The sequence below is a fragment of the Oratosquilla oratoria genome, chromosome 9 (assembly GCF_046742065.1).
Source record: "Oratosquilla oratoria isolate Oo_2021 chromosome 9, ASM4674206v1, whole genome shotgun sequence".
Taxonomy (NCBI): domain Eukaryota; kingdom Metazoa; phylum Arthropoda; class Malacostraca; order Stomatopoda; family Squillidae; genus Oratosquilla; species Oratosquilla oratoria.
Window position 1 is genome coordinate 39,282,917 of NC_134785.1, and position 26,159 is coordinate 39,309,075.

The 26,159-nt window shown below is 37.8% G+C and overlaps 1 protein-coding gene and 1 long non-coding RNA gene across 15 annotated transcripts in view; one reads left to right on the forward strand and one right to left on the reverse strand.

The window, feature by feature from the left end:
• The window catches only part of LOC143028316 (endoribonuclease Dicer-like), a 111,863-nt gene extending 87,686 nt beyond the window's left edge, over window positions 1–24,177 (reverse strand). For 2 of the 13 annotated variants that reach the window (XM_076190237.1, XM_076190230.1), the window contains exons 1-3: window positions 23,732–23,921; window positions 13,764–13,933; window positions 3,765–3,848 (exon numbers count right to left, since the gene is read on the reverse strand). Coding sequence is in view for 4 of the 13 variants with exons in the window: in XM_076190224.1 (XP_076046339.1) it covers window positions 23,870–23,898 (29 nt within the window). In the remaining 9 variants the exon portion in view is untranslated. Of the gene's footprint in view, window positions 1–3,764; window positions 3,849–13,763; window positions 13,934–23,731; window positions 23,922–24,073 lie in introns of those variants that run through there. The other 11 variants (XM_076190235.1, XM_076190229.1, XM_076190227.1 and 8 more) reach the window with 8 other exon arrangements.
• Window positions 23,930–26,159, forward strand: part of LOC143028323 (uncharacterized) — a 104,542-nt gene continuing 102,312 nt past the window's right edge. For both annotated transcript variants that reach the window (XR_012966720.1, XR_012966719.1), the window contains exons 1-2: window positions 23,930–24,005; window positions 24,102–24,324. This is a non-coding gene — a long non-coding RNA (uncharacterized LOC143028323). The remainder of the gene's footprint in view (window positions 24,006–24,101; window positions 24,325–26,159) is intronic.

The window sequence follows — 26,159 nt, forward strand, 5'->3', positions numbered from 1 at the left end:
TCCAAAACAGGGAAACTAGCAACAATTGATCAATATAAAAAGGTATGGATAAAAAGAGAAATGAATAAGGAGGAAAGAGAGGCAGAAAAGCAGAAAAGACTTGAAGCTAAGGCAAAAAACGAGGAAAGAACGGAGTCAGAGAAAGAGAGATTCTATTGGAGAGTAGTGAACATGAAAATAAAGCAGTTCGACATACAAAAGAAAAACATAAGGGAAACAGAGAACACAATGGAAGTGGCAGAAAACTAAGAGCGTCTTACACAAATATAGATGGATTAATAACAGGATTGAATGAACTGAATGATTATTTGAAAGAAAAAGAACCAGACATAATGGGAATTGTAGAAACAAAATTAAAAGGCCCACTACCACCCAACAGTGTAGGACATGATGCATACAATTATTGGATTAGAAACAGAGAGGGGTGGAGTTATGTTCCTGACTAAGAAGGATATAAACGTGAAAGGTGTCATATATGGAAAGAATACAGTAGAGATGATTATGATAGAAGTGGAAGACCGAGATAAGAAGAGCAGAAAATTTGTGATCAATTATATGCCTCCGAAAACAGCCTCATGGGAGGAGAGTGAACATAAAAGTATGTTAGAGGACACAAAGATAGCATTAACTAAAATAATGGAAGACGGAGGAAGAATAGTTATGATGGGCGACTTTAATTGCAAAGAAATCTGCTGGGAATTAATGACAGTAAAGAGTGGTGATGACTCATGGGGAAATGCTCTACTTGAGATGATTACTGACCATTCAATGACACAATGGATACAAGAGAACACTAGGTATAGAAATGAAGAAGAACCATCGAGGCTAGACTTAATAATTACATCTGAACCTAGAATAGTGGACAAAATTGAATATAAAACACCAATAGGTAAAAGTGACCACATATTGATTGAACTGGAATTTAATGAAGAAAAATATATGAAAAGAAATGAACAATATAGAAAAGGAAGAATGATGTATGAAAAAACAAACTTTGATAAAATAAGAGAATTCTTCCAACAAGAAAACTGGGAAGAAATATACAAAGAAGAAACATCAGTGGAAGAGAAATGGAATATTTTGACAAAAATTTACAAAAAAGGAGTGGAAAAGTATGTCCCAAGACAAAAACAAGAAAAAGAATATGTAAAATGCTGGTACAACAAAAGTTGTAGGGAGTTAAAAGACAAAAGAGACAAAGCCTGGACCAGATGGAAAAAAGACAGAAGACCTGAAAAATAGAAAATATATATTGGTTATAGAAATGAATATGTACAAAAGTGCAGAGAGGAAAAGAGAAAATATGAAAAAGATGTTATAGAAAAGTGTAAAGATCAACCAAAACTATTCTACAGATTTGTAAACAATAAACTGAAAAACAAACAAGACTTGGAGAAATTAAGACAAGGAGGAGTTGAATACACTGAGGAAATGGAAATGGCAGAAATTATGAACAAACATTTTAAATCAGTGTTTACAAGGGAAAATATACAACCTGAAGAGGTTGAGTGGAAAGAAAAAGTCCCCCCTATGGAAGAAATAGAAGTAACAAAGAATTAAATATTGACACACTTGGGTAATTTTGATGTCAGAAAATCGCATGGGCCAGATGAAATAGCAAACTGGATTCTGAAAGAATGCAGGAATGAACTGGCAGACAAAATACATAGCATAATAAGCAGAAGATTGGAAAAAAGCAAATATAGTACCTATATATAAAGAAGATAAAGAAGAACCTACCAACTATAGACCAGTCTCTCTAACAAGTACAATAGCAAAAATTTGTGAAAGAATTATCAAAAGTAGATGGGTAAAATACTTGGAAAAAAACAACGTACTAAATCCAAGGCAATTTGGATTCAGACAAGGACGATCATGCGTCACCAATTTAATATGTTTCTATTCAAGGCTAATAGATATAATACAAGAAAGAGATGGATGGGCTGATTGTGCATTTCTAGACCTAAAAAAAGCTTTTGACAAAGTACCACATAAGAAGTTGCTTAAGAAATTAGAATATGAAGGAGGAATACTGTACAAGGTAAATTGCTAAATTGGATGGAAGACTTTTTGCAAGAAAGAAAAATGAGAGTAGTGATAAGAGACCAGCACTCAAAATGGAATGAAGTAATAAGCGGTGTCCCGCAGGGAACAGTTCTGGCCCCAATAATGTTTGCTATATATATTAATGATATGGATGAAGGAATTGAAAGCTATATGAGCTTCTTTGCAGATGATGCAAAACTACTGAAAAGAGTGAAAACTGAAGAAGATTGTGAATCACTACAGAGAGATCTAAATAAAGTACAAGAATGGAGTAGGAAGTGGGAGATGGAGTTCAATACAAAAAAGTGTAGTATAATGGAATTTGGAAAAAGCAAAAACAGAATAACAGGATCACATAATTTGGGAGAAGAGGGAATAAAAAAAGTAGAAAATGAGAAGGACCTGGGAGTCATTGTTATGAATAATATGTCACCTGAGAAACATATAAATAAGATTTTTGGAGAAACTTATAATTTAATAAGAACAATCAAAGTGGCATCTACATACCTGGATGAAGAAATGGTGAGGAAAATCCTAATCACCCTGATAAGACCAAGATTGGAATATGCAGCAACGATATGGTCACCAAGTACAAAAAAATGTATAAAAAAACTTGAAAGAATACAAAGAGCAATTACAAAATTGGCACCAACACTCTCAAAACTATCATATGAAGAGAGACTACAAAAACTTAAACTACAGACACTAGAGCAAAGAAGAGAGAGAGGAGATTTGATAGCTATTTACAGAATCATGAAAGGCATAGAAATTACTGATAGAGAGAATCTGATAAAATGGGATGACAGAAATACAAGAGGACACGGAAAGAAAATAAAAAAAGACAGCTATAGAAGAGATTTGAAAAAGAACAGCTTTCCTCAGAGAGTAATAGACAGTTGGAACAAGTTAGATGAGAAAGTGGTGTGTGCAAAAACAATACATGAATTTAAAAATAGTTTAGATAAAATGAGATATGAAGACGGGACCCCACGAGCATAGCTCCCCTTCCCGTAAAATACAACTAGGTAATTACACTTTCGTCGAATGGACGGCGAGAATTAGTGTACCGAAGAAAAAGGAAAATCTACATGGATCTCAATGTCCAGGAAGTGCCTTATTGTATTTATAGGGAAGGGGAGTGCTCGTGGTGTAGTGGGGGAGTGATAGGGAAGGAGAAGGGAAGGCATTATTGAGGGAAATGGAAGGAAATGAGGAAGAGAGGGACATGATCCAGGAGGCCAGGCGTCTAGTAAACAAGAGGCGGACCGACAATAATTATTTTGGTGATGACGGGATCAACAAAAATGTAAAGATTAGAAGTATAGATAAGAGCAGCACAGTGGAAGGTGATGATAGTAGTTTCCAGGGATTTAAAGAGGGTGGGGGGGATACCAACCTCCCCCGATTGGCAAGACTAGAGGAGAAACTTGATAAGATGACCGAACATTGGGAAAACAGGTTCGGTTACGTAGCCAAAATTGCGCAGAGAGTTGAAAAATTGGAAGAACTAGAGAAGGCGAACAAAAATTTAACTAATGAAATACATACATACATATACCAAGGCTTTTTCCCCCTTCCAAGGGAGGTAGCCAGAAAGGGAAAGGCATAAAAACACTCCCACCCATTTCATCCCTAAATACACTCCACACCCCTCCCACCCTCCCTCTCATCTGAGCACCTCCTGGATGACGGGTCATCCCTGCACCCTGCCCACCGACCTTGGTCAGAAGCAGTGTCGCAAGACACAGTACATCCACAGCAAGGCCGCTTCATTTAATCAGCGACCGCCCCTCTCCGTCCCCCTTTGCATATGAAATAGAAGAATTAAAAAGACAATTAAAAGAAGTAAAACAGGAGAATGAAGAATTAAAGAGGAATAATAAAGACAACAAAGAGGCCATAGCAAAGGAAGCACAGGGTTGGAAATAATCCAGGAAAACAGTAAAGTTGCATTTACTGACATAATTAAACAACAAATGAAAGAACAAACTGAAGACTCAGTTATCAAAGAGATGAGACAGAAGGAGAATATAGTAAGAGACTTAGCAGATAAAGAGAAATGTATAATTATATTAGGAATGGAAGAGAAACATAACCTAGATAGAACTTCAAGGATCAATGAGGAAAAAGAAAAAGTAAGCAGTTTACTAGAATTAGTTCAGGAAGATGAACCTGAAATCATGAAACAAATTGAAGCGATGTATAGACTCAGAAAGTATAGTACAGATAAGACCAGACCAATTAAGATTAAATTCAGGTCACAAATGACGGCAGAGAATATCTTAACAAAAACAGGGAAACTAGCAGCAAGTGAACAATATAAAAAGGTATGGATAAAAAGAGAAATGAATAAAGAGGAAAGAGAGGAGGAAAAAATGAAAAGACATGAAGCTAAGGAAAAAAACGAGATGAGAACAGAGTCAGAAAAAGAGAAGTTCTATTGGAGAGTAGTGAATATGGAAGTAAGGAAATACAACATACTAGAGAAAAACAAAAGGGAAACAGAAAATACAATGGAGGTGGCAGAAAACTAAGTGTGTCTTACACAAATATAGATGGATTAATAACAGGATTGAATGAGCTGAATGATTAGCTGAAGGAAAAAGAAACGGACATAATGGGAATTGTAGAAACAAAATTAAAAGGTCCACTACCACCCAACAGTAAAGGACATGATGCATATAATTATTGGATTAGAAACAGAGAGACAAAACAAGGGGGTGGAGTTATGTTTCTGACTAAGAAGGATGTAAACGTGAGGTGTGTCACATATAGAAAGAATACAGTAGAGATGATTATGATTGAAGTGGAAGACAGAGATAAGAAGAGCAGAAAGTTTGTGATAAATGATGTGCCTCCAAAAACAGCCTCGTGGGATGAGAGTGAACATAAAAGTATGTTAGAGGACACAAGGATAACATTAAATAAGATAATGGAAGATGGAGGAAGAATAGTTATGATGGGCAACTTTAATTGCAAAGAAGTCTGCTGGGAAGAGATGACAGTAAAGGGTGGAGACGGCTCATGGGGAAATGTTCTACTCGAGATGATTATTGAACATACAATGACACAGTGGATACAGGAGAACACTAGGTATAGAAATGAAGAACCATCGAGACTAGACTTAATAATCACATCTGAACCTAGAATAGAGGAAAAGATTGAATATAAAACACCAATAAGTAAAAGTAACCACATATTGATTGAAGTGGAACTAAATGAGGAAAAATACATGAAAAGAAATGAACAATATAGAAAAGGGAGAATGATGTATGAAAAAACAAACTTTGATAAAATAAGAGAATTCTTTCAAAAAGAAAACTGGGAAGGAATATACAAAGAAGAAACAACAGTGGAAGAGAAATGGAATATTTTGACAAAAAAAAAAAAAAAGAGTGGAGTATGTCCCAAGACAAAAACAAGAAAAAGAATATGTAAAGTGCTGGTACAACAAAAATTGTAGGGAGTTAAAAGACAAAAGAGACAAAGCTTGGACCAAATAGAAGAAACACAAAAGACCTGAAAAATGGAAAATATATACTTGTTATAGAAATGAATATGTACAAGCGTGCAGAGAGAAGAGAAAATATGAAAAAGATGTCATAGAAAAATGTATAGATCAACCAAAACTATTTTACAGATTTGTAAACAACAAACTGAAAAACAAACAAGATTTGGAGAAATTAAGAAAAGGAGGAGTTGAATACACAGAGGAAATAGAAATGGTGGAAATTATGAACAAACATTTTAAATCAGTGTTTACAAGGGAGAACATACAACCTGAAGAGATTGAATGGAAAGAGAAAGTCCCTCCTATGAAAGAAATGGAAGTAACAAAGAATGAAATAATGAAACACTTGAGTAATCTTGATGTCAGAAAATCACATGGACCAGATGAAATAGCAAACTGGATTTTGAAAGAATGCAGGAATGAACTGGCAGACAAAATACATAGCATAATAAACAGTTGGGTAAATCCATATGAAACCTACCAATTTTTTTGCAAATTTGAACCTCACCGTCACCGATTTTTATGAAATTCGGTATGCATGTAGAACTCGGTGAGACAAATTGATTGAGACTAGTCTCACGTTTCTATCTTTTATAGAACCAGAATTATGGTTTCCGACAATTTTGAGAAAAATCGAAATTTTGAAGGAAAGGCCTAATTTCAGACATGCATAACTTTGTTAGTTTTTGTCGTAGAACATTCGTTCATATGTCATTGTAAAGCTAATGAGTAGCTCTGCAACTTTTATTCTATTCATATTTTACCTATGAGGTCAAATAAAAAAGTTCCATTTGACCTTGACCTTTGACCTTGAATAACAAAAAACACGCCATCTTCGATTTTTTTCATTTTTTGTACAAATATTCACCATCATCTTAATAACCTTCATGCCAAATTTCATAGTGGGACATTCATGGGATCAGAAGTTACAGGCACTTAAATAACTATAGGTATAAGAAAATTTTGGTATTTTTTGATCTGTATTATTTCAAAAAATTCATATCTCGGTTATTTTTCATCACAAAACGTTCACTAATATACCATTTTAAAGCTGATGATTAGCTCTACATCTTTTATTCTATGCATTTTCTACCTAAAAGGTCAAATAAAAAAGTTGTCTAACCTTACAAAAACTTTTTTTTGTGGGGTACAAAACTTCACTACTTACCTTATTGTATTCAATATCCAGGTATACAAACTGCTTGTGTATAGGATTTGTATATCTAAATTTTTTATCTAATATTAAATAAATAAAATATAATATTTATAAATAAAATATCTAATATTTTGTATATCTAAATTTTTTTTATATCCTTTTTACAGATAAAATATTTACCCACCAACAGAAATAAATGTACTGCAATGGTGTCGTGGTGTAAACAATCAGAAATAATTACAGCATTTAGATGTTTAAGCTCTTCCTCATCTTTATAATAGCATACAAAGGGGTGTAATGTAGCTTGTGCATTATTCCAATGAAACCCCTGAGCTGCATCTTGTAAAATGAATGAGTAATTTTCAGCAAAATCTGCCAAAATCAACATTTCTCCATCACCTAATGTTCTCTTTTTCTCAGCGCAAAATTGCGATTGATGCTTTGCAATATAATCATGCCGTTTCAATAATTTAAGATTAGAACAAAATTCTTCAATAAACTCATTTACAGATTTACTGATGGTTTCTAATGTTGTTCGATCTGTAGAAATCCACCTTTTATATGAAATGTCATCAATCATGTGTTTTTCAAAAATTGTCTCTAAATATTCAGCAAAATTATTCGAGAGAGAGTTGCAATCAGAACACTGATGAAAAAAACAGTCAATTGACTTTTCATTGCAAGTAGTAGCAGCTAAGCAACTAGTGTAATCACTCAAATGAATCTCTTCACCTTCTGTACAACAAGAAAGCCCGGATCCTACTATCATCAGCTTAATATTCTGGTGGATGGTGCATACACATACACTATGTGTTCCAGCTCCGCCTGCCAATATGCATTCCTTTGGCCTAAGTTCTGCAAATTTTGAAAACCCTACCTTTAAGGAAGGATGTTTTGTTTTCAATAATTTGTATGCTTCCCTGAGGTTACAAAGAATTAGATGTTTCTGTTCTTGTACCTTAAATCCTCCTTTCCTGACAGATTTATAATCTTTCTTTCCTGGCATAATCCTACTTATTTCCTCAGATTTGTAGAAATGTAAGATAATGTTTTCAGTTTCTTTTGAGAAAGTTGGTAATCTTTTGTTTGGGAGAGCCATGAAACCTTTTTCTTTTACTAAGTTTTTTGCTTGTCTAGCCATATATTGGGTCACCTTGAACTCTTCCTGGATTTTTGATCTGCTCCAGCTTTTTGGAAGAACAGTCAAAATCTGGAGTTTTTCTGAACGTTTTTCTGTTGTATTAAATTTTTCTTTTAGCTGAATAACAATTTCTTCATCTGCATTTGTAACGTGAGAGGCAGATGCTGTTGTATGGTCTTTTGATGTTGATGGTGCTGAACCAATTTGTAAGTTACTGCAAATATTATCTTGGATTTTCTTGGCTTTTTCTTCCTTATAGTAAATTCCTTTTTCAAGTCTTTGTTTTTTTACTGGTGACTCTCCAATGATTGATAGAGACTCATTAAGTGCTTTCAGGTCAGTATCTTTGTCAACAAAAACATCATCTTCCGACCTTTTATCTGAAGAAGATGATGATTCATTATCTGTTGTTTCAGGGACTGTTGCTGGTTCATTTTCTATTTCAGTAGTTTGTAATTCTCGACTTCTTTTCGTAATTTCTTTCCTGCATTTGTCACAAATATAATAACCTTCTGTAAGGTTAAATGCAATGTTCTTTGCCACAAAGTCTTCTGACATTTGCCGATTTCCTTTCTTATTAGGATCATCATCATGAAGGTTGATAGGATTACAACACACTTTCTTGAATTTATAACTTCTTCCAAGCATTTTTAAACTTATTTCTGTTGGTGGGTAAATATTTTATCTGTAAAAAGGATATAAAAAAAATTTAGATATACAAAATATTAGATATTTTATTTATAAATATTATATTTTATTTATTTAATATTAGATAAAAAATTTAGATATACAAATCCTATACACAAGCAGTTTGTATACCTGGATATTGAATACAATAAGGTAAGTAGTGAAGTTTTGTACCCCACAAAAAAAAGTTTTTGTAAGGTTAGACAACTTTTTTATTTGACCTTTTAGGTAGAAAATGCATAGAATGAAAGATGTAGAGCTAATCATCAGCTTTAAAATGGTATGTTAGTGAACATTTTATGATTAAAAATAACCGAGATATGAATTTTTTGAAATAATACAGATCAAAAAATACCAAAATTTTCTTATACCTATAGTGATTTAAGTGCCTGTAACTTCTGATCCCCTGTATGTCCCACTATCAAATTTGGCATGAAGGTTATTAAGATGATGGTGAATATTTGTACAAAAAATGAAAAAAATCGAAGATGGCGTGTTTTTTGTTATTCAAGGTCAAAGGTCAAGGTCAAATGGTACTTTTTTATTTGACCTCATAGGTAAAAAATGAATAGAATAAAAGTTGCAGAGCTACTCATTAGCTTTACAATGACATATGAACGAATGTTCTACGACAAAAACTAACAAAGTTATGCATGTCTGAAATTAGGCCGTACCTTCAAAATTTCGATTTTTCTCAAAATTGTCGGAAACCATAATTCTGGTTCTATAAAAGATAGAAACGTGAGACTAGTCTCAATCAATTTGTCTCACCGAGTTCTACTTGCACACCAAATTTCATCAAAATCTGTGACAATGAGTTATAAGTCATTGGTAGGTTTCATATGGAATGACCCAGTTCCTTGAAAGGAAAAGTTCCAAAAGATTGGAAAAAAGCAAATATAGTACCTATATATACATACATACATATACCTAGGCTTTTTCCCCCTTACAAGGGAGGTAGCCAAAAAGGAAAAGACATAAAATCATCCCACCCATTCCATACCTGAATACACTCCACACCCCTCCACCCTCTCTCTCATCTTAGCACCTCCTGGATGACGGGTCATCCCTGCACCTTGTCCACTGCTTTGGGTCAGAAGCAGTGTTGCAAGACACAGCACATCCACAGCAAGGCCGCTTCATTAAATCGGCGACCCCCCCTCTCCGTCCCCCCATGCATAAAAGGAGACGACGGGGAGAAATCCCTTTGGGCTGCGTCAAATTTTGCTCACACATACTACCTCACCCCCCATCCCCCGGCCCATTCCACCTCATGCATCACAACATCATCCATATACAACCATTCTCCACTCACCCGTCTTCTGTCCTCTCCTGGCCTTCCTCAACAGACATTCCCCTCTTCCCCAAAGCCCCCTTCACCCCATCCATCCACCTCATCCTAGGACGTCCCCTCATGTTCACTCCCTCCACATCTGCCTTCCATACTTCTTTTACTAGTCTTTCTTCACTCATTCTTTCCATGTGTCCAAACCATCCTAATACTCTTTCATCAACCCTATCTCCCAACTCCCTTTCCACCCCTGTTCTCCTCCTCACCTCCTCATTTCTCATTCTATCTAGCCTAGTAACCCCCATCATACTTCTCAGACACCTTATCTCAAACACATTCAAACTCCTTCTCTCTTCCTCTCTTATGTTCCATGTTTCTGCCCCATACAGTGCTGTTGGCACAATCACTCCTTCATACAGTCTCCTCTTAGCATCCATTCCCAAATGTCTATTCCTCATTACACTTTTTAATCCACCAAGGCATTTACTCGCTTCTCTCAATCTACATTCTACCTCCACCTTCACTCCACCTTTTCCTGCCACATTTGCACCCAAGTATCTAAAACTATCCACTTCCTCCAGTCGCTCTCCCTTAATGCTCACTTCCAGTCTACTGCCACTTTCACCCCTTGTACATCTCATCACCTTACTTTTACCCACATTTATCTTTACCTTTCTTCTATCACATACTCTCCCAAACTCTGTCACCAACTTCCTCAATCCCTCCTCCGATTCTGCCACAAGTGCAGTGTCGTCCGCAAACAACAGCTGGCTCACCTCCCACTTTTCTCCATTTTCTTTAACCATCTCCAATCCCTGACCCACTACCCTTGCATTTACCTCTCACACTACCCCATCCATGTATAAGTTGAACAGCCAGGGCGACATAACACATCCTTGACGAAGTCCCACCTTTACCTCGAACCACTCACTCTCTCCATTTCTAATCCTGACACAAGCTCTACTACTCTCATAAAAACTCTTGACAGCTCCTAGAAGCTTTCCTCCTATCCCATAAATCTGCATAACCTCCCACAGTGCCTTTCTGTCTACCCTATCGAGCCTTTTCCAGATCCATAAAAGCCCAAAAAACATCCTTCCCCTTTCCTATAGCTTTCTCACATATTTGTCTTACCACAAAGATCTGATCTACACAACCTCTACCCGTCCTAAATCCACACTGTTCCTCACCAAGTACTCCCTCTCTTCCTCTCCTAATCCTCTCAATCAAGATCCTCCCATAAGCCTTCCCAACTACACTTAACAAGCTAATCCCTCTGAAACTACTACATTCACACTTGTCCCCTTTTTCCTTGTGAAGTGGAACTATACAGGCAGTCCTCCAGCACTCTACCCTCTCTCCAGCAAACATTAAATAACCTCACCAGCCAGTCCACCATCACTGTACCTCCTTTTTTTAGACATTCTGCATGGCATCCATCCAGACCAGATGCCTTACCTGCTTTCATCATCTTAACAACTGCCTTCCCTTCATCCTTCTTTATTTCTCCTCCATTTTCCTCAATAATCACGGTCATTTTCTTGGCATTTCCCACTGCAACTATCTTTCCCTCCATATACTCCTTCACATTTAGCAACTCCCTAAAATATTCTGCCCATCTTCCTCTTACTGCCTTCTCTTCCATTATCATCTCTCCATCTGCACCTTTTACCTTTTCTTCTCTACTTGATTCACCTCCTCTTCCTCTCCTAATTTCTTTCCAAATAATCTTTTTATTACTTTCAAAATTTTCTGTCATACTCTTACCCCATTTCACATCTGCTCTCCTCTTTGCCTCCTTTACCTTTTGATTTACTTCTATTTTCTTTTCTTTGTACCTCTCATATGACTCCCTCGTCCTATTTTGTAACCAGCTCGCTTCTTCTCTTCTACAACCTTCTTTGTTTCCTCATCCCACCATTCACTACCCTTCCTTCTATTTCTTCCTGTCCTTCTTGTTTCACACACCATCCTTGCACACTTTGTGACTCCCTCCTTGAACCATCCCCATTCCTCCTCCACACCTAGCTCTACTCTATCCTTCACTCCTTCCCACTCCTCCTTCAGCTTCTTCTTGTACTCCTTCTCTTATCCTTTTCATTTAAAGAGTTCAGTCTAAGCACCTCCCTACCTTTTGTCCCTTTCCTCTTTCTCCATCTGTCCTCCACTCTCAACTTACCTTCCACCAAAAAATTATCTGATATTCCCCCACCCTCTCCCCTTAGCACATGTACATCCTTAACTCTTCCTATCATAATCCTATTTACCACTACATAATCCATCAATGCTCTACCTACCACCCTTCCATCCACCACCCTCTCCCATGTGTACTTATGCTTGATTTTCTTCCGAAACACTGTATTTGCTATCATCAACTCTCTTTCTAGACACATTTCCACCATCAACTCTCCACTACCATTCTTTCCTGGAACTCCACATTTCCCAACCACTCCATCAATTGGACCTGGGAGTCACCTGAGAAACATATAAACCTATATATAGAGGGGGAAATAAAGAAGATCCTACCAACTATAGACCAGTCTCTCTAACAAGTACAATAGCAAAAATTTGTGAAAGAATGATCAAAAGTAGATGGGTAAAGTATTTAGAAAAAACAACGTGCTAAATCAAAGGCAATTTGGATTCAGGCAAGGACGATCATGTGTCACCAATTTAATATGTTTCTATTCAAGGCTAATAGATATAATACAAGAAAGAGATGGATGGGCTGATTGTGACAAAGTACCACATAAGAAGTTGCTTAAGAAATTAGAAACCGAAGGAAGAATACAGGGCAAACTGCTTAAATGGATGGAAGACTTTTTGCAAGAAAGAAAAATGATAGTGATAAGAGACAAACACTCTAATTGGGATGAAGTAATAAATGGTGTTCCACAAGGAACAGTTCTGGCCCCAATAATGTTTGCTATATATATTAATGATATGGATGAAGAAATTGAAAGTTATATGAGCTTCTTTGCAGATGATGCAAAACTGTTAAAAAAAAAAAGTGAACACCGAAGAAGATTGTGAGTCACTACAGAGTGATCTCAATAAAGTATGGGAATGGAGTAGGAAGTGGGAGATGGAGTTCAATACTAAGAAGTGTAGTATAATGGAATTTGGAAAAAGCAAAAAAGGAATAATAGGATCATATAAATTGGGAGAAGAAGGAATAAAAAAAAGTAGAAAATGAGGACCTGGGAGTCACCTGAGAAACATATAAACAAGATTTTTGGAGAAATTTATAATCTAATAAGAACAATCAGTGGCATTTACATACCTGGATGAAGAAATGGTGAAGAAAATACTAATCACCCTGATAAGACCAAGATTGGAATATGCAGCAACTATGTGGTCACCAAGTACAAAAAAAATGTATTAAAAAAACTTGAAAGAATACAAAGAGCAATTACAAAATTGGCACCAACTCTCAAAACTATCATATGAAGAGAGAATAGCAAAACTTGAGCTACAGACATTAGAGCAAAGAAGAGAGAGAGGAGATTTGATAGCTATTTATAGAATCATGAAAGGCATTGAAACTATTGATAGAGAGGATCTAATAAAATGGGATGATAGAAATACAAGAGGACACGGAGAGATCTGAAAAAGAACAGCTTTCCTCACAGAGTAATAGACATTTGGAACAAGTTAGATGAGAAAGTGGTGTGTGCAAAAACAATACATGAATTTAAAAACAGTTTAGATAAAATGAGATATGAAGACGGGACACCATGAGCATAGCTCCCCTTCCCGTAAAATACAATTAGGTAAATACAAGGCATGTCAGAAACCAGATGGTCTTAGACTTCAATGTATCAAACCTTTTCCATCTCATCTTAATGGTATCCAGTCAGCATTGCTAGATCTGTTAGAGCTTAACTTAACAGCAAAGACAAGAAATGAAATAAATGCAGTATTGGCATACCTAAGAAGTTTTATTTGTGTGCTGATGTTGGCAGTTTGGTATAAAATTTTGGCTGCAATAGATATGTGCAACAAGGTAATTCAAGCTAGGCATCTAACTTTGGATGTGGTGTCTAACATTGAAATTCTTCTTGAAGATTTGGTGAAGTTACGAAGTAACTGGAAAGGAATCTGGAATGAAGCCAAAGAGGTTGCATTCAATTGTAAGATGGAAATAAAATTCTCCCATGGACATAGACATGTAGATCAGAAGAGAACAAGGATGCATGACACACGTACACCTGAAGCCAATATGGCAAAAATGAATGACACAGATGATTCCCCAGAGGAGGCTTATATTAGAAAACTGTGTTTTATGTTTTGATTGATAATGTTGTTGCTGGATTAACTGTATAGTTTAATGCTGTTAAGAGGTTGGCTGAAAATTTTGATTTTTTGTGGAAATATCCAACAATGTGGGAAAATGAGCTAGAAAAAAAAAGCAACAAGGCTAGCTCATCAGTATCCTTCATACCTTGATGATGAAGATCTTGCAGAAGAAATGCAACATTTACCAGTTGTACACAAAGCCAATTTTGGAAAACCAGAGCTGAAACCTTTAGAATTGCTAAATTTATTAACAAAATACAAATTGTGTGAATTATTTCCAAATGTTTGTACTAGCTTGAGAATATTCTTGACAATTCCAGCTACAGTAGCATCTGCTGAAATATCTTTCAGCAAGTTTAAACTTGTACAAATTATTTACAGTCTACTATGACACAAACTCAACTTGCTGATCTAGCAAGATTAAGGATTGAGTCTAGTATTGCCAAACAAGTTGATTTTGATAGTGTTATAATTTTGCAAATAAGAAAGCCAGAAAAGCACTTATATAATAGTTAAATGATTTTTCTTTCTAATTTCTTCCTTGATAAGATTTTACTATGTCTCTGTCAAGAAATGAGTATATGTCACAACTTTGCATTGTGACACGCTGCCTATTGCTTTTTTTTTTTTTTTTTTTTTTTTTTTACTGCTTCAAATCGCAGTTACCAAATACTTTTGTTTAAGGGACTCGCCAACACAGTAGGCTTCACATTTTTTCATCTCCTTTCAGCCCTTTTTGGCTGTTGCTTTCCTCTACTCTGTGGAATTACCCTGCATGCTTGCCACTTCTCATATAGGCTAGATAATTAGGCTAGTTAGGATCATATAATCCTCTCTCGTGATTAGTGACTATCTCAAAGGACTACTAGAGATGATTCAACTACTACATAAATGTTGCACTCCATTCCCTTTGGAATTGGTGATTTGAAATTAAGAAATACTGGCAACAGTGTATGGGCATAAGCTGGTGAGTGACGCCCGCGGGCAACGGCAAGCACCCGTCAGTTAATCTCAGGTTCTCACAAGGTGAGGTGTGCTTCTCGTGCTCTCGGAAGATAAACGTGTTCCATCCGCTTAGGAAGGCTATCAAGGATGTTCCACCTCGATCCCTAGTGACGCCCCAACCCCTTTGGGAATCAGCCTGTTCAGTGTTGTATTGAGTTTCGCCTTCAGTGACTCCAAAACCTTTAGTATATTGAATGCATCAGTGACCCAATACCAAGGACACTATCCCACTCGACGGGGGGTAAGTTCGTGAAAGGGACATTTTCGGAAACAGATCCAGCTACAAGGTGTTCCACCAACAAGGACAGCTATGATGCCCACCGCCCTCCAACCCGCAGGTTTATCCACTGCCGGCAGCTGCGTCCTACACTAAATGTCAATCATTTATTTGAAAATGAGTCCATGGAGTGCAGTATCCATGGAGATTCCCGAAGGCATTGAGGTATTTGCTGAAATTTTAGGTAGGAATCAAAGCACCCAGAGCTAGCTAGGTAGAACACGTAAATCATAGGTGAAATTACAACATTTAATTAACTATTCTTAAAGATTCAAGTTGTATGCTTATTGTGGAATTCATGTTATTGAAATATTTGCATCATGTTTCATACGTGAAATTGCAACATTTAATTAAGTACTCTTAAAGATTCAAGTTGTATGTTTATTGTGGAATTAATGTTATTAAAATATTTGCATCATGTTTTATTTGATTAGCCTAGGATTGTGATTTACATCGTGAGTTGCTCTCTACTACACCTTTTTGAGATATAGACACGCTCGCTTTGAAGGGCACATGAGTGGTCCCGGCCAGTGACTCAGATCTCCTGGACCTTGGCTCCCACTGCAGCTATCCCCTTTCACCCATTCCTCAAGGTATGAGAGTTCCCACGCCTCCACAACTACCACCTCCCCTTTCCACTGTCCAGGGATTTCGGGACACTATTATTTTAAATGGAAAAGTAGTGGTATGCATTATTTTCTTATTATGAAGATATGATAGTTACAGGAAGCATAATATAAAGATTTTTTTTTATCCTTTGCATCAAATAAATATTGTTATTAAAAGTTGAAATTAATTTATATTTCAGTACTGTCACATGTTTAACAAATGACTTGCAAAAGAAGTTCAACTGGGAGGGACAAGTTGGATGGAAGACCAAGGACAACAACTGCAGGATTGGATTTAAGCCAATGAAGCTATGCACCATAATTACAAGTAGGTTTAATATTACTTAGTGAATTTCCCTAGAGCAGGGTGAAGACTTTGAAACAAAGAATGCAGGGTTGTTTGTGATGACAGTACAGCTGTGACAGGTTCTTTAGAGATACTAAGTTGGTAAATGAAAGAGTTTGACAAGGGAAATAATAGATGGAAGATGAGAGTGAATGAGTGAAAAGTAACCTCATGAAGTGCACATATGAGAAATGACGATGTTAGCAGAATGAATGTGAGATTGAATGAAAAGTTGCTTGAGGAAGTGGAAAGTTTCAACCATCTGAGGTCATATAACTAGCAGTGAGTAAATGTGCATGTCAGTACTGAGTGCATGGATGAATATACAGGTATTTGTTTGGGATGTAGAGAGCATTGTGGATAGCAGATATTTGAGAATGTATGCAAAAAGAAGATTTTATGAAGACACCATACCCACAGAGATGTGGAATGTGAGAGACTGAAAGGAGATAACAATGTATTTTAAAAGAGGTGCCTGAGGAGGATGCTAGGGGTTGTAATTTGACAACATTTGAATATTTCACTGTAGCAGAGTAATGGCTGTGCAGGGAACATTATTGTCTAGCAAATCAAGTCTTCGGTTAGCAAAGGGAGTAAGATCAAGGCAATTCAATTACCGTATTTTTCGGACCATAAGGCGCGGGAAAAATCCTTAAAATCGGCCAAAATCGGGTGGTGCGCCTTATCGTGCGGTGCGCCTTATGTGTGGCTTCAGTGCAATAAAATGCCTCGGATAGTGACGTACTATTTTGACACGTTTCGTAGCTAGCCTGCCGACGGTGACAGTGCATAGGCCTAGCAAAAGTTATAACCAAGATGCATTTATCTTGACAAAAAAAATTGCGAAAACTTCGACAGTTTTCGAGTCCATGCCACCGCATTCATTCACGCTATCATGGCTATGACATGAGAGCGTCCACAACACAGCCATTTTGTATTGGCCTAGTCTCGCTCCACTCAGACTGTAGTCATTTGGGTTTTTTTTTTTTAGTTTCGATCATGGGCGCAATATAGCAATATAAAATTAATTATTAATTTTGTAAATTAAAATGTATCAACGTAATATGCAATTTTGTGGGCGGAAATGAAAATAAAAAATACCTTGCTACAAGCAAATATGCTAATAAACGAAGTCGGTAGCATAGGATCAGGACGCCAACGTCTCTCACGACAACGACAACGAGGACGAGCCGGATGACATTTAATTTGCAGGTAATGATTTATTAAACATAGGTTAGGTTAGACGAATTTATCACCCTTTCATACTTCGACGTCGGCATCTATCATAACAAACATGGCGTACCATTCGTCCGACACGACTTCGTTACTTACGAAATCTGTTTCAGCACATTTTTTGTTTTTTATTTCCGCTCACAAAATTGCATATTACGTTGATCCATTATAATTTACAAAATTGATAATTAATTTTCTATTGCTATATTGCGCCCATGGTCGAAACTAAAAATTTACCTTCATTTGTAATCTTGTGTTTTTAAGTGAATAGAGAATTCCGGGAATAAAACTGCTAATGTTGGTTTTATTCCCCACAATTCCCGTAACGTGTTTGTTGTTTTTTAGGGGTATTGGCAGGGCAGACCGTCCATGGAGGTGGTCTGCTTTCACTGACCAAAATAAAAAAAATATATCATTTTTGTAATTTTGCTAAATCCCAACCGATTTTTCTCATTCAACAACGAAAATGTTCAGTTCTGAATGCACTCACATATGCATGATTATACGATGACGAGACCAGGTGCGCCTTATGTAAGGACAGGGAATAGCAAATTACGGGTGCGCCTTATGTAAGGACAGGGAATAACAAATTACGGGTGCGCCTTATGGTACGAAGCGCCTTATGGTCCAAAAAATACGGTATTCAAATACATACTTGCAAGTATTGTATGAAGAGTGTGTGGACATTGCAAAACATTTAGCCAACTCATTTAGGTGGGTAATGACATGTGAAATTCATGGATATTGCACTAAGTTAATGGTCTAACCTGGCCAAACCACTTAGATTCAGACAAACCCATATTAATCATGGGGCTTTATGCAATCACCAAGCTGCCTTCATTTGTTTTTACAGTGTTGCCTATTTATGCAAACCCTTCAGCATTATTGCAAGTAAAACAAGGGATGTTTATTAAAAACTGAGCTTTCAGTTATTTCTCAAAGCACAAAAATTATACTGGGTATTCAGATTTAGTTACCTCCCTTTTATTTTCCATCTTCTTCTTCCTTCTCCTTTCGCTCTCTCCATCCCCCACCCCCGAAATCATCGTATGGCTGTAGTTACTACAAGGGTGAGAGGTTTTAGTTGTGTCCAAGCCTTGCCTGGTTAAGGTCAAGTTATCAGACAAGGCAGTTCCGATTATCTGCTGTTTCCTAATATCTATCTATTTATCTATATATACCAAGGGCTTTTCCCCCTTTATCAGGGAGGTAGCCAAAGTCAAAAGGCTTACTTTCATCCCTGCTCCTTGTGGATGATGGGCCACCCCTGCATCTTGCTCACTGCCCTGGGTCAGAACCAATGCAGCAAGACACAGTACGTCCACATCAAGGCTGCTTCACCCAACTGGCAACCCACCCCTCCATTCCCTCGCACAGAAAACCAGAGGATGGGGAGAAGCCTCCGGGCTGCGCCAAAATACCATTCACACACACACACTCCACAACCCCCTATCCTCCCAGCACCTCCCCTCCCCACATCACAGCATCATCCACACACAGCCACCCTCCACTCATCCCTATCTCCTGCCATTTCCCTTCCTGCTCAACAGACTTCCCCTCTGGCTCATTGCCCTCCCCATCCCAACCATCCACCCCATTCCCAGTCACCCCCTCAAGCCCACTTCCCCCACCCCCACCTTCCACACCTCCCTCACCAATCCCTCCATGTGTCCAAACCATCCCATCAGCCCCCTCAGCCATCCCCCCACCTCCCAGTTTCTCACCCCATCCAACCCCACAACCCCCCAACACCTCTCCACCTCATCTCAAGCACATTCAATCTCCTCCCTGCCTTTCCCAAACTCCATGTTTCTGCCCCACACAGCACCATCGGCACAATCACTCCCTTATACAATCTCCTCCCCACATCCATTCCCAAATGCCTATTTCTCATTACATTTTAAATCCTCCAAGGCATTCACTTGCTTCTCTCAGTCTACACATCTACCTTCACCTCCACTCCTTTTCCTGCCACATCCGCCCCCAAGCACCTAAAGCTATCCACTTCCTCCAGCCTCTCCTCATTAAGACCCACCTCCAACTCTCCGTCATCCTCCCACCTGCACATCTCATCACCCCACCCTCACTCACATTCACTCCCAATCCCCTCCCACCCACCCCCCAAACCCAGCCATCAAATGGCCCACCTCCCACTTTTCCCCACTTTATCCAACTGACTCCAGTCTCCTGCCCACCACCCCTGCATTCACCTCCCGAACCACCCCATCCATGTACACATTAAACAGTGAACAACCATGGCGACATTATACACCCCCTTTCCTGATATAATAGACAAATATAAAATAACATAAGATTTAACAATAAGGATGTGTAATGCTGTTAATACATACATATACCAAAGGCTTTTCCCCCCCTTATAAGGGAGGTAGCCAAAAAAAAAGGCATAAAAACCACTCCCACCCATTCCATCCCTAATACATTCCACTCCCCTCTACCCTCTTCCCTCTCTCTTATCTTGGATGACGGGTCATTACTGCATCTTGTCCACTGCCCTGGGTCAGAGGATGTTGTACATCATTTCCATTGCAAATGCATACTTTTCATGTAATTAAATATTGAATTTATGCACTTATGCCTACATCTCCCCAACGATCTGAGGGGACATGTGGGAAATCGGGTTTTTGGGTGGGGAGCACTAATAAATCAAGTAATGCGTGTTGCAAAACAGGTATAAAATCAACAAGAATACATCAAAAATATATGAAAATACATAAATTTCACCTTTGAGCCCGGGCACCATTGTTAATATTGAGCAGTGTTACCAACGAATCGCTAAGTTTCTTGTTTTATTATTATTGAGGAGCGTTACCAACAAATCGCTAAATTTCTCGCTTTTAGTTTCACCCAACCAACGTTTTTCCTAAGTGGCTTATGGGTTTCTGCTGAGATATGCTGTGTCTTGATTGATGGTGTACATCATTTCTGTTGCAAATGCATAGTTTTCAAGTAATTAATATTTCAACTAATGCTTACAGCTCCTCCCCAACGATCTTGGGGGATCTGTGGGATTTTTTTTTTTTTTTTTGTGGGGGATTATTAAATCGAGATTCGCGCGTTTCCAAACAGGTCGGAAATAGGTTTTTATTTTGCGGAATACATGCTTACCATTTCCTTTAATACCTATTAGTTCTAATACATAAACACACATTTATACTAATCGTTATACTTTTAAGAGACCTCAAGATACGTTACTAAGAGTGCTTTTGTGCGGATTGGAGGGGTCGGAGGGGGGGAGGCAAAGCCCCCAAGCTAGGTTAGGGTTCGTTATGTTATGTTAGGTTAGGGTTGGTTAGGTTAGGTTAGGTTGGGTTAGATTAGGTTAGGTTACATTGAGGTTAGGGTTGGTTAGGTTAGGTTAGGTTTGGTTGGTTTGGTTAGGTTATTTTATGGTTAGGTTTGGTTAGGTTAGGTTTGGTTAGGTTAGGTTAGGTTTGGTTAGGTTAGGGTTGGTTAGGTTAGGTTAGGGTTGATTAGGTTAGGTTAGATTATGGTTAGGTTAGGTTTAGTTAAGTTGAGGTTACGTTACTTTACGTTAGGTTAGCTGTACACAAATTCGCAACCATCGGTCCTCTCCAAGCCTCATGCATTTATTCCCTATTTTACAGTTAGCAACTTTTGCGTGGGCGGAGTGGGATTCGCTAAATTTAGCGGATATAGCGAGAAATATTGCGATTCGTTGGTAGCGCTCCTGAGCAACAACATGCGTGGGCGGCTTCGCTAAATGTAGAGGATATAGCGACAAATATTTCGAATCATTGGCTGCGCGCGCGTTTCCCGGCGCAATTCCCGCCTTGAAAGGTGAAATTTATGGATTTTTTTTTTTTTTTTGTTCTTGTTCATTTTATACATGTTTTGCAACGCTCCCCACCCAAAAAAAAAAAAAAAAAAAAAACTATTTCCCACAGGTCCCCCCAAATCGGGGAGATGTAGGCATAAGTGCATAACTTCAATATTTAATTACTTGAAAAGTTAAAGTACGCAATTGCGACGGAAATGATGTACACTATCGTTCATATCACAACATTTCTCACTAGAAACCCTGTTGCTCTTCAACTTTTTCCAAATAATTTTCAGTTTTTCCATCCTCTGCAGTGCCCTTGTTTAAGGGGACCCCCCGCCCCCAGATTTAAGAAAAAATTGAAAAAAAAAGGTTTTATTGCATAAATACATAGTAGGGATCTTGCTCTAGATGCTCGTAAAGTGTTTTTATCGTACCGCCATTTTTAAAGGGTTTAAAGGGCCTACCCTCCCTCCCCCCGGCAGCCACATGCTGCGCACGACCATTTACATACGTTTTGACCATATTTTACTCTTTTTTTTTTTTTTTGCGTTTGATGCACTCAAAGTTTTCTCTTACGTCCGGCATGCACGTGAGTATGTGGTGTGAGGAAGTACATGTCCTTACAAAGTAAAGGACATGTACACGTTAGCTTGCCGCGTTCACTAATTTGCCGTGTGAAATTCGCATCTATTTTTCAGTGAAGAGATATTTGAAGATATTAGCCATGCCTAAGCTATCCAAACAAAAGGCACACTTGCAGAAGATAAGAACGTCTACATTAGCAACTCAAGGGGAGAAAGAAATAACCCCAGCATCAACTTTATCACCACCTCCGCCACCACTAGTACTCCCTCCAGCAGCTCTCTCCCTGCCATCTACATCCACATCCTCAGCACCTGATCCTCTGTCCTCTACACCTATATCAGACACGTTGTCTCTACGCAAACAACTGTTTGCTAACAAGTGCCTACAAGGATGCCTCCTTGTTGCAACACCTTGGGTTTAGAGTCTCAAACCTCACAGTGATGTCCCTGATGCAGCAAGAGCCTGTTCCAACACCAGAAAGGAAACCCAAGAAAAGAAAGAGAGCTGAATCCCAGCAATCAGGACTACCTTGCTGGGTCATTCTAGAACAAGAACTCAAACTTTGCGACAAAGAGTGAGGTGGCGGCTTATGAGACCCTCACTTTGAGTGAATAATATCCTACACTGTAGGAGGGTACAAAGTGCCTGAGTTACTTGAAAGATGCAAAATCATCATGAAAATACAATGGAACCTGTTTTCAATGGGTCTTAAGAGGTCCAATGTAAAATTTAGTCAAACTAAGAAAAAAAAAAAAAACTTTAACACTCGTTTCTGAAAAATGTAAGTTTTTAAAAACACAGTCTATCTCCTCCCTCAATTTTCAACCGATTTTTTCATATGAGGTCTCTATTAATAGCTAGATAAATGTCAAAAAATGAAATAGATTTTTTTTCATATGTTAAATAGAATTTTTTTTAATAACGTCAGTCAAAAATTTGCGTTTTTTTCGATAATTAATAAAAAAAAATTCCTCGGCGCAACAAAGATATTAAAAAAAATTCTATTTTGCTTTTTTATATATGTAGAAGATTCTTTTGCTCTAAAATGGAAGACATCGAATAGAAATTGTAAGAGGAGATAGGATTTGAAAGAAGCCCAAAAATATGGTATTTTTTACGTTTTTTATTAAAAAATAAAAAACTACTTGTCAGATCTGAACAAAAATCAAGCTGTGAAGGTTTCCTCAGACCTAGATATCACACAGAAAAAATCAGCAAGATCCTTCAGAAAAAAAAAGAAAAAAAAATTGGGCGGGGGGTCCCATAAGCCAAGGATTTCATTCTCATCCACAACCATAATCTTATACCATAACTTTTTATTCATTGGTAAACTGTTGTTTGTCCTTTTTCTGGATTGGTTTAAATTCACCATCTTTCTTTTGGGTACACTCTTATCTATTGCGACATGCAGTTTTGACTTGAATTTAACCCACATTTCCTCAATATTGGTAGCCTCAGATAGGTAGTTCACCCAGTCAATATTTAGTTACTTTCTCAGTAATTCATAATCTGCGTTATCATACAAATACAGATAAGAAACAATGATGTAGTGGAGACAGGAGGTTAGCGAGTCGTACATTATTTGATAATTTATATAACGTCATTTATTTCGGGATATTTACAACAGGAAAGTTCGTATAATGGTAAATGGAGAAGGCGAGTTGATCAAGAATGGAGACATACGACGAGGTAATGGGTGAAATTATATAGTAATAATTGGAAAATTAAAAAAAAAATTACCTACCTTGTTCGAATTCGCTGTTCGTGCACATTCGTATCTCACATATGAAAAATCAGTGAGACTTGTGATGAATATTTTAATAAAAACATGAAAAAAATCCACCCAAATCACATATTTCATGCCTGGCCTGGCCGTACTTATCCATACCACCTGCAGCTTCTCTGCCTCATCAGGCGATGACCAAACATTTGGGCACCAAGCCACCAACGACAACTAATGCAAGTGTCCGAATGTACTCAACTGCTTACCAAATATTACCTTCCTACAGTAAATGAAGGTAAATATATGTAGATGTTTATAAAACATTATTTTTTTTAGTTATGATAAGAACAAATATAAATATACCAATTCTTCATTTGACGTATTCGCACAGCATTCGTGACGTACGCTCCAGAACGTTTTGCACAAGGAACATGGTGGCTGGCAGTGTGCCAGACGCTGGGATTATGGCTGTCATCTTGGGATTTTTATTGAAGAAAGCTGGGAATTTAGGGATTATGTTCCTACCGTTCCCAGGCTCACTCCCTTGCCTCCCTCTATCGTTGCTCACCTAACCCATACCCTATTGCTACTACCGGTACTGCTGGACAGGATAGGTATGATCATAAAGATGGGGAGAAGGGGGTATTTGGGGGGTAAGTGTAAGGAAAGAATGAAATGGAAGGAAGTTAGAGTTATGATAGGTGTGGGGCAGACCCACTTGCTGTTTTAATTATTTATATTTTTGTGATTATTAGTATGTTGTTTGTCGCGAAGCTTCTGCCTAATTATTCATACGGAGTTATGGAATTCGAGGTTGGTCCATCTATAAGCTTACAGATTTAGGTATTCTCTTTCTTCTTTCTTGAGTTGTTGTTATGATGTTATTGTTGGTCGTTAATTTGTTTTTGGTTGGTTGTTAGTTTTTTGTTAATATTAAATGCATACGACTATTTTTTGCCTATTTTTAGGTTTTGACTTCTATGGCGGTTAGTTTTGTGTTCATGGTGATTGGGGAGGGTCATGATTTCTATACGTCATATACATTTTTTTTTCCAGTATGATTTTTTCCCATATTGGGATGACGACTAGTAATATCTTACAGTTATGTGAGGGGAGGTAGTGACTAGTGACTTCTATTTGCCATACTCAGTGGTTTTGTATTGAAACGAACACCCCGGGCTCCTTCGAACGGCTCCGGACAGTGTCGTTCAAACACAACTTCTAAGATTCGCCAAGCCCAGTACTACTGGGCAAATACCGCTAATTTCAATACCGGAATTACCGGTAAACAACAATGCCGTTACCGGAATTACCGGTAATTTACCGGTAAAAGACTCGTGAGGTAGTAGTGACGTCCCAAGTTCGAGTCGCCTTTATGACTTAAATCTAAACAAATTTCATCATACTATGGTGTGTAATCACAAGTTTTGTAACGTCGTCACTATAAAAAATCCTGCGCTCCGACTCGTTACTCCAACTCTCGTGGGCGGGGAGTAGGGAGGGGGTGCGTGTAAGGTCACAGCATTACCTCCTCTCCCTCAGTGCATAGGCCTACGCACCAATCCCCCCCCCTCTCACACTCCACTTCCGTCTCTATGTAAGTGCAATTTCATACAAAGAATATATTTTTCACAGAAACAATTTCATAAAAGAAAAATAATTACATGCATCATTTTTACACATTACACATAAAAATTCATTTCCAAAATCACCCATTTTTCATTTAGTCAGGACAAAGTTTTTTTGTACAATTGAGGTTTTAAAGGTTTTGTGCGAGATGAATTGACATATGTAGGTCATTTTCATAATGTTTTTTTTTTACCAAGTTCCTCTTATATTAGGCTCAGGAACACAATCTTAACCCTTTGAATTTCTGTCAGTTTTTTTCAATTGTTCATAGTTGTAATTTTTTATATTGGAATTACGTTAATTTTGTATTAGCAGGACTCTACGATCCCTATATTTATATTAAAGTACCTTTAAATGGACAAAAAACACACGCATATATTTTATTTTAATCTTTTATTCTGTGTATCCATTTGGATACATGCCCACCGGAATCGCCAGCGCGCGCCACCTCCACCAATCTAGGGTAAGGCTCGCAAATATTAGTTACTTAAGACTACGCGAATAATAATTACATGCGTATCACTAACAAAATATGATTTTTGAATAACACGTTACCTTGCGTCGTAGAGGCCACTTCAATGGGCACAGTGTTAATCCACCAGAATCTTTGATCGTCTCTGCCCGCTTATTCTTGTCTCTGCTTTCCGTGAGTCTGTTGTGGTATACTGTATCTGGATTCTGGATTCCAAGAAAAGACCACCTCGCTTGCGCGGGATCGGGTTTTGTGGGAGGGGAAGAATGTCTGTTAGAAAATGAAAAGATAGTAGTGTATAAAAGAGGGCTATTGCCACCGGGCGAATTGCGAACGATTAGGGGCTTA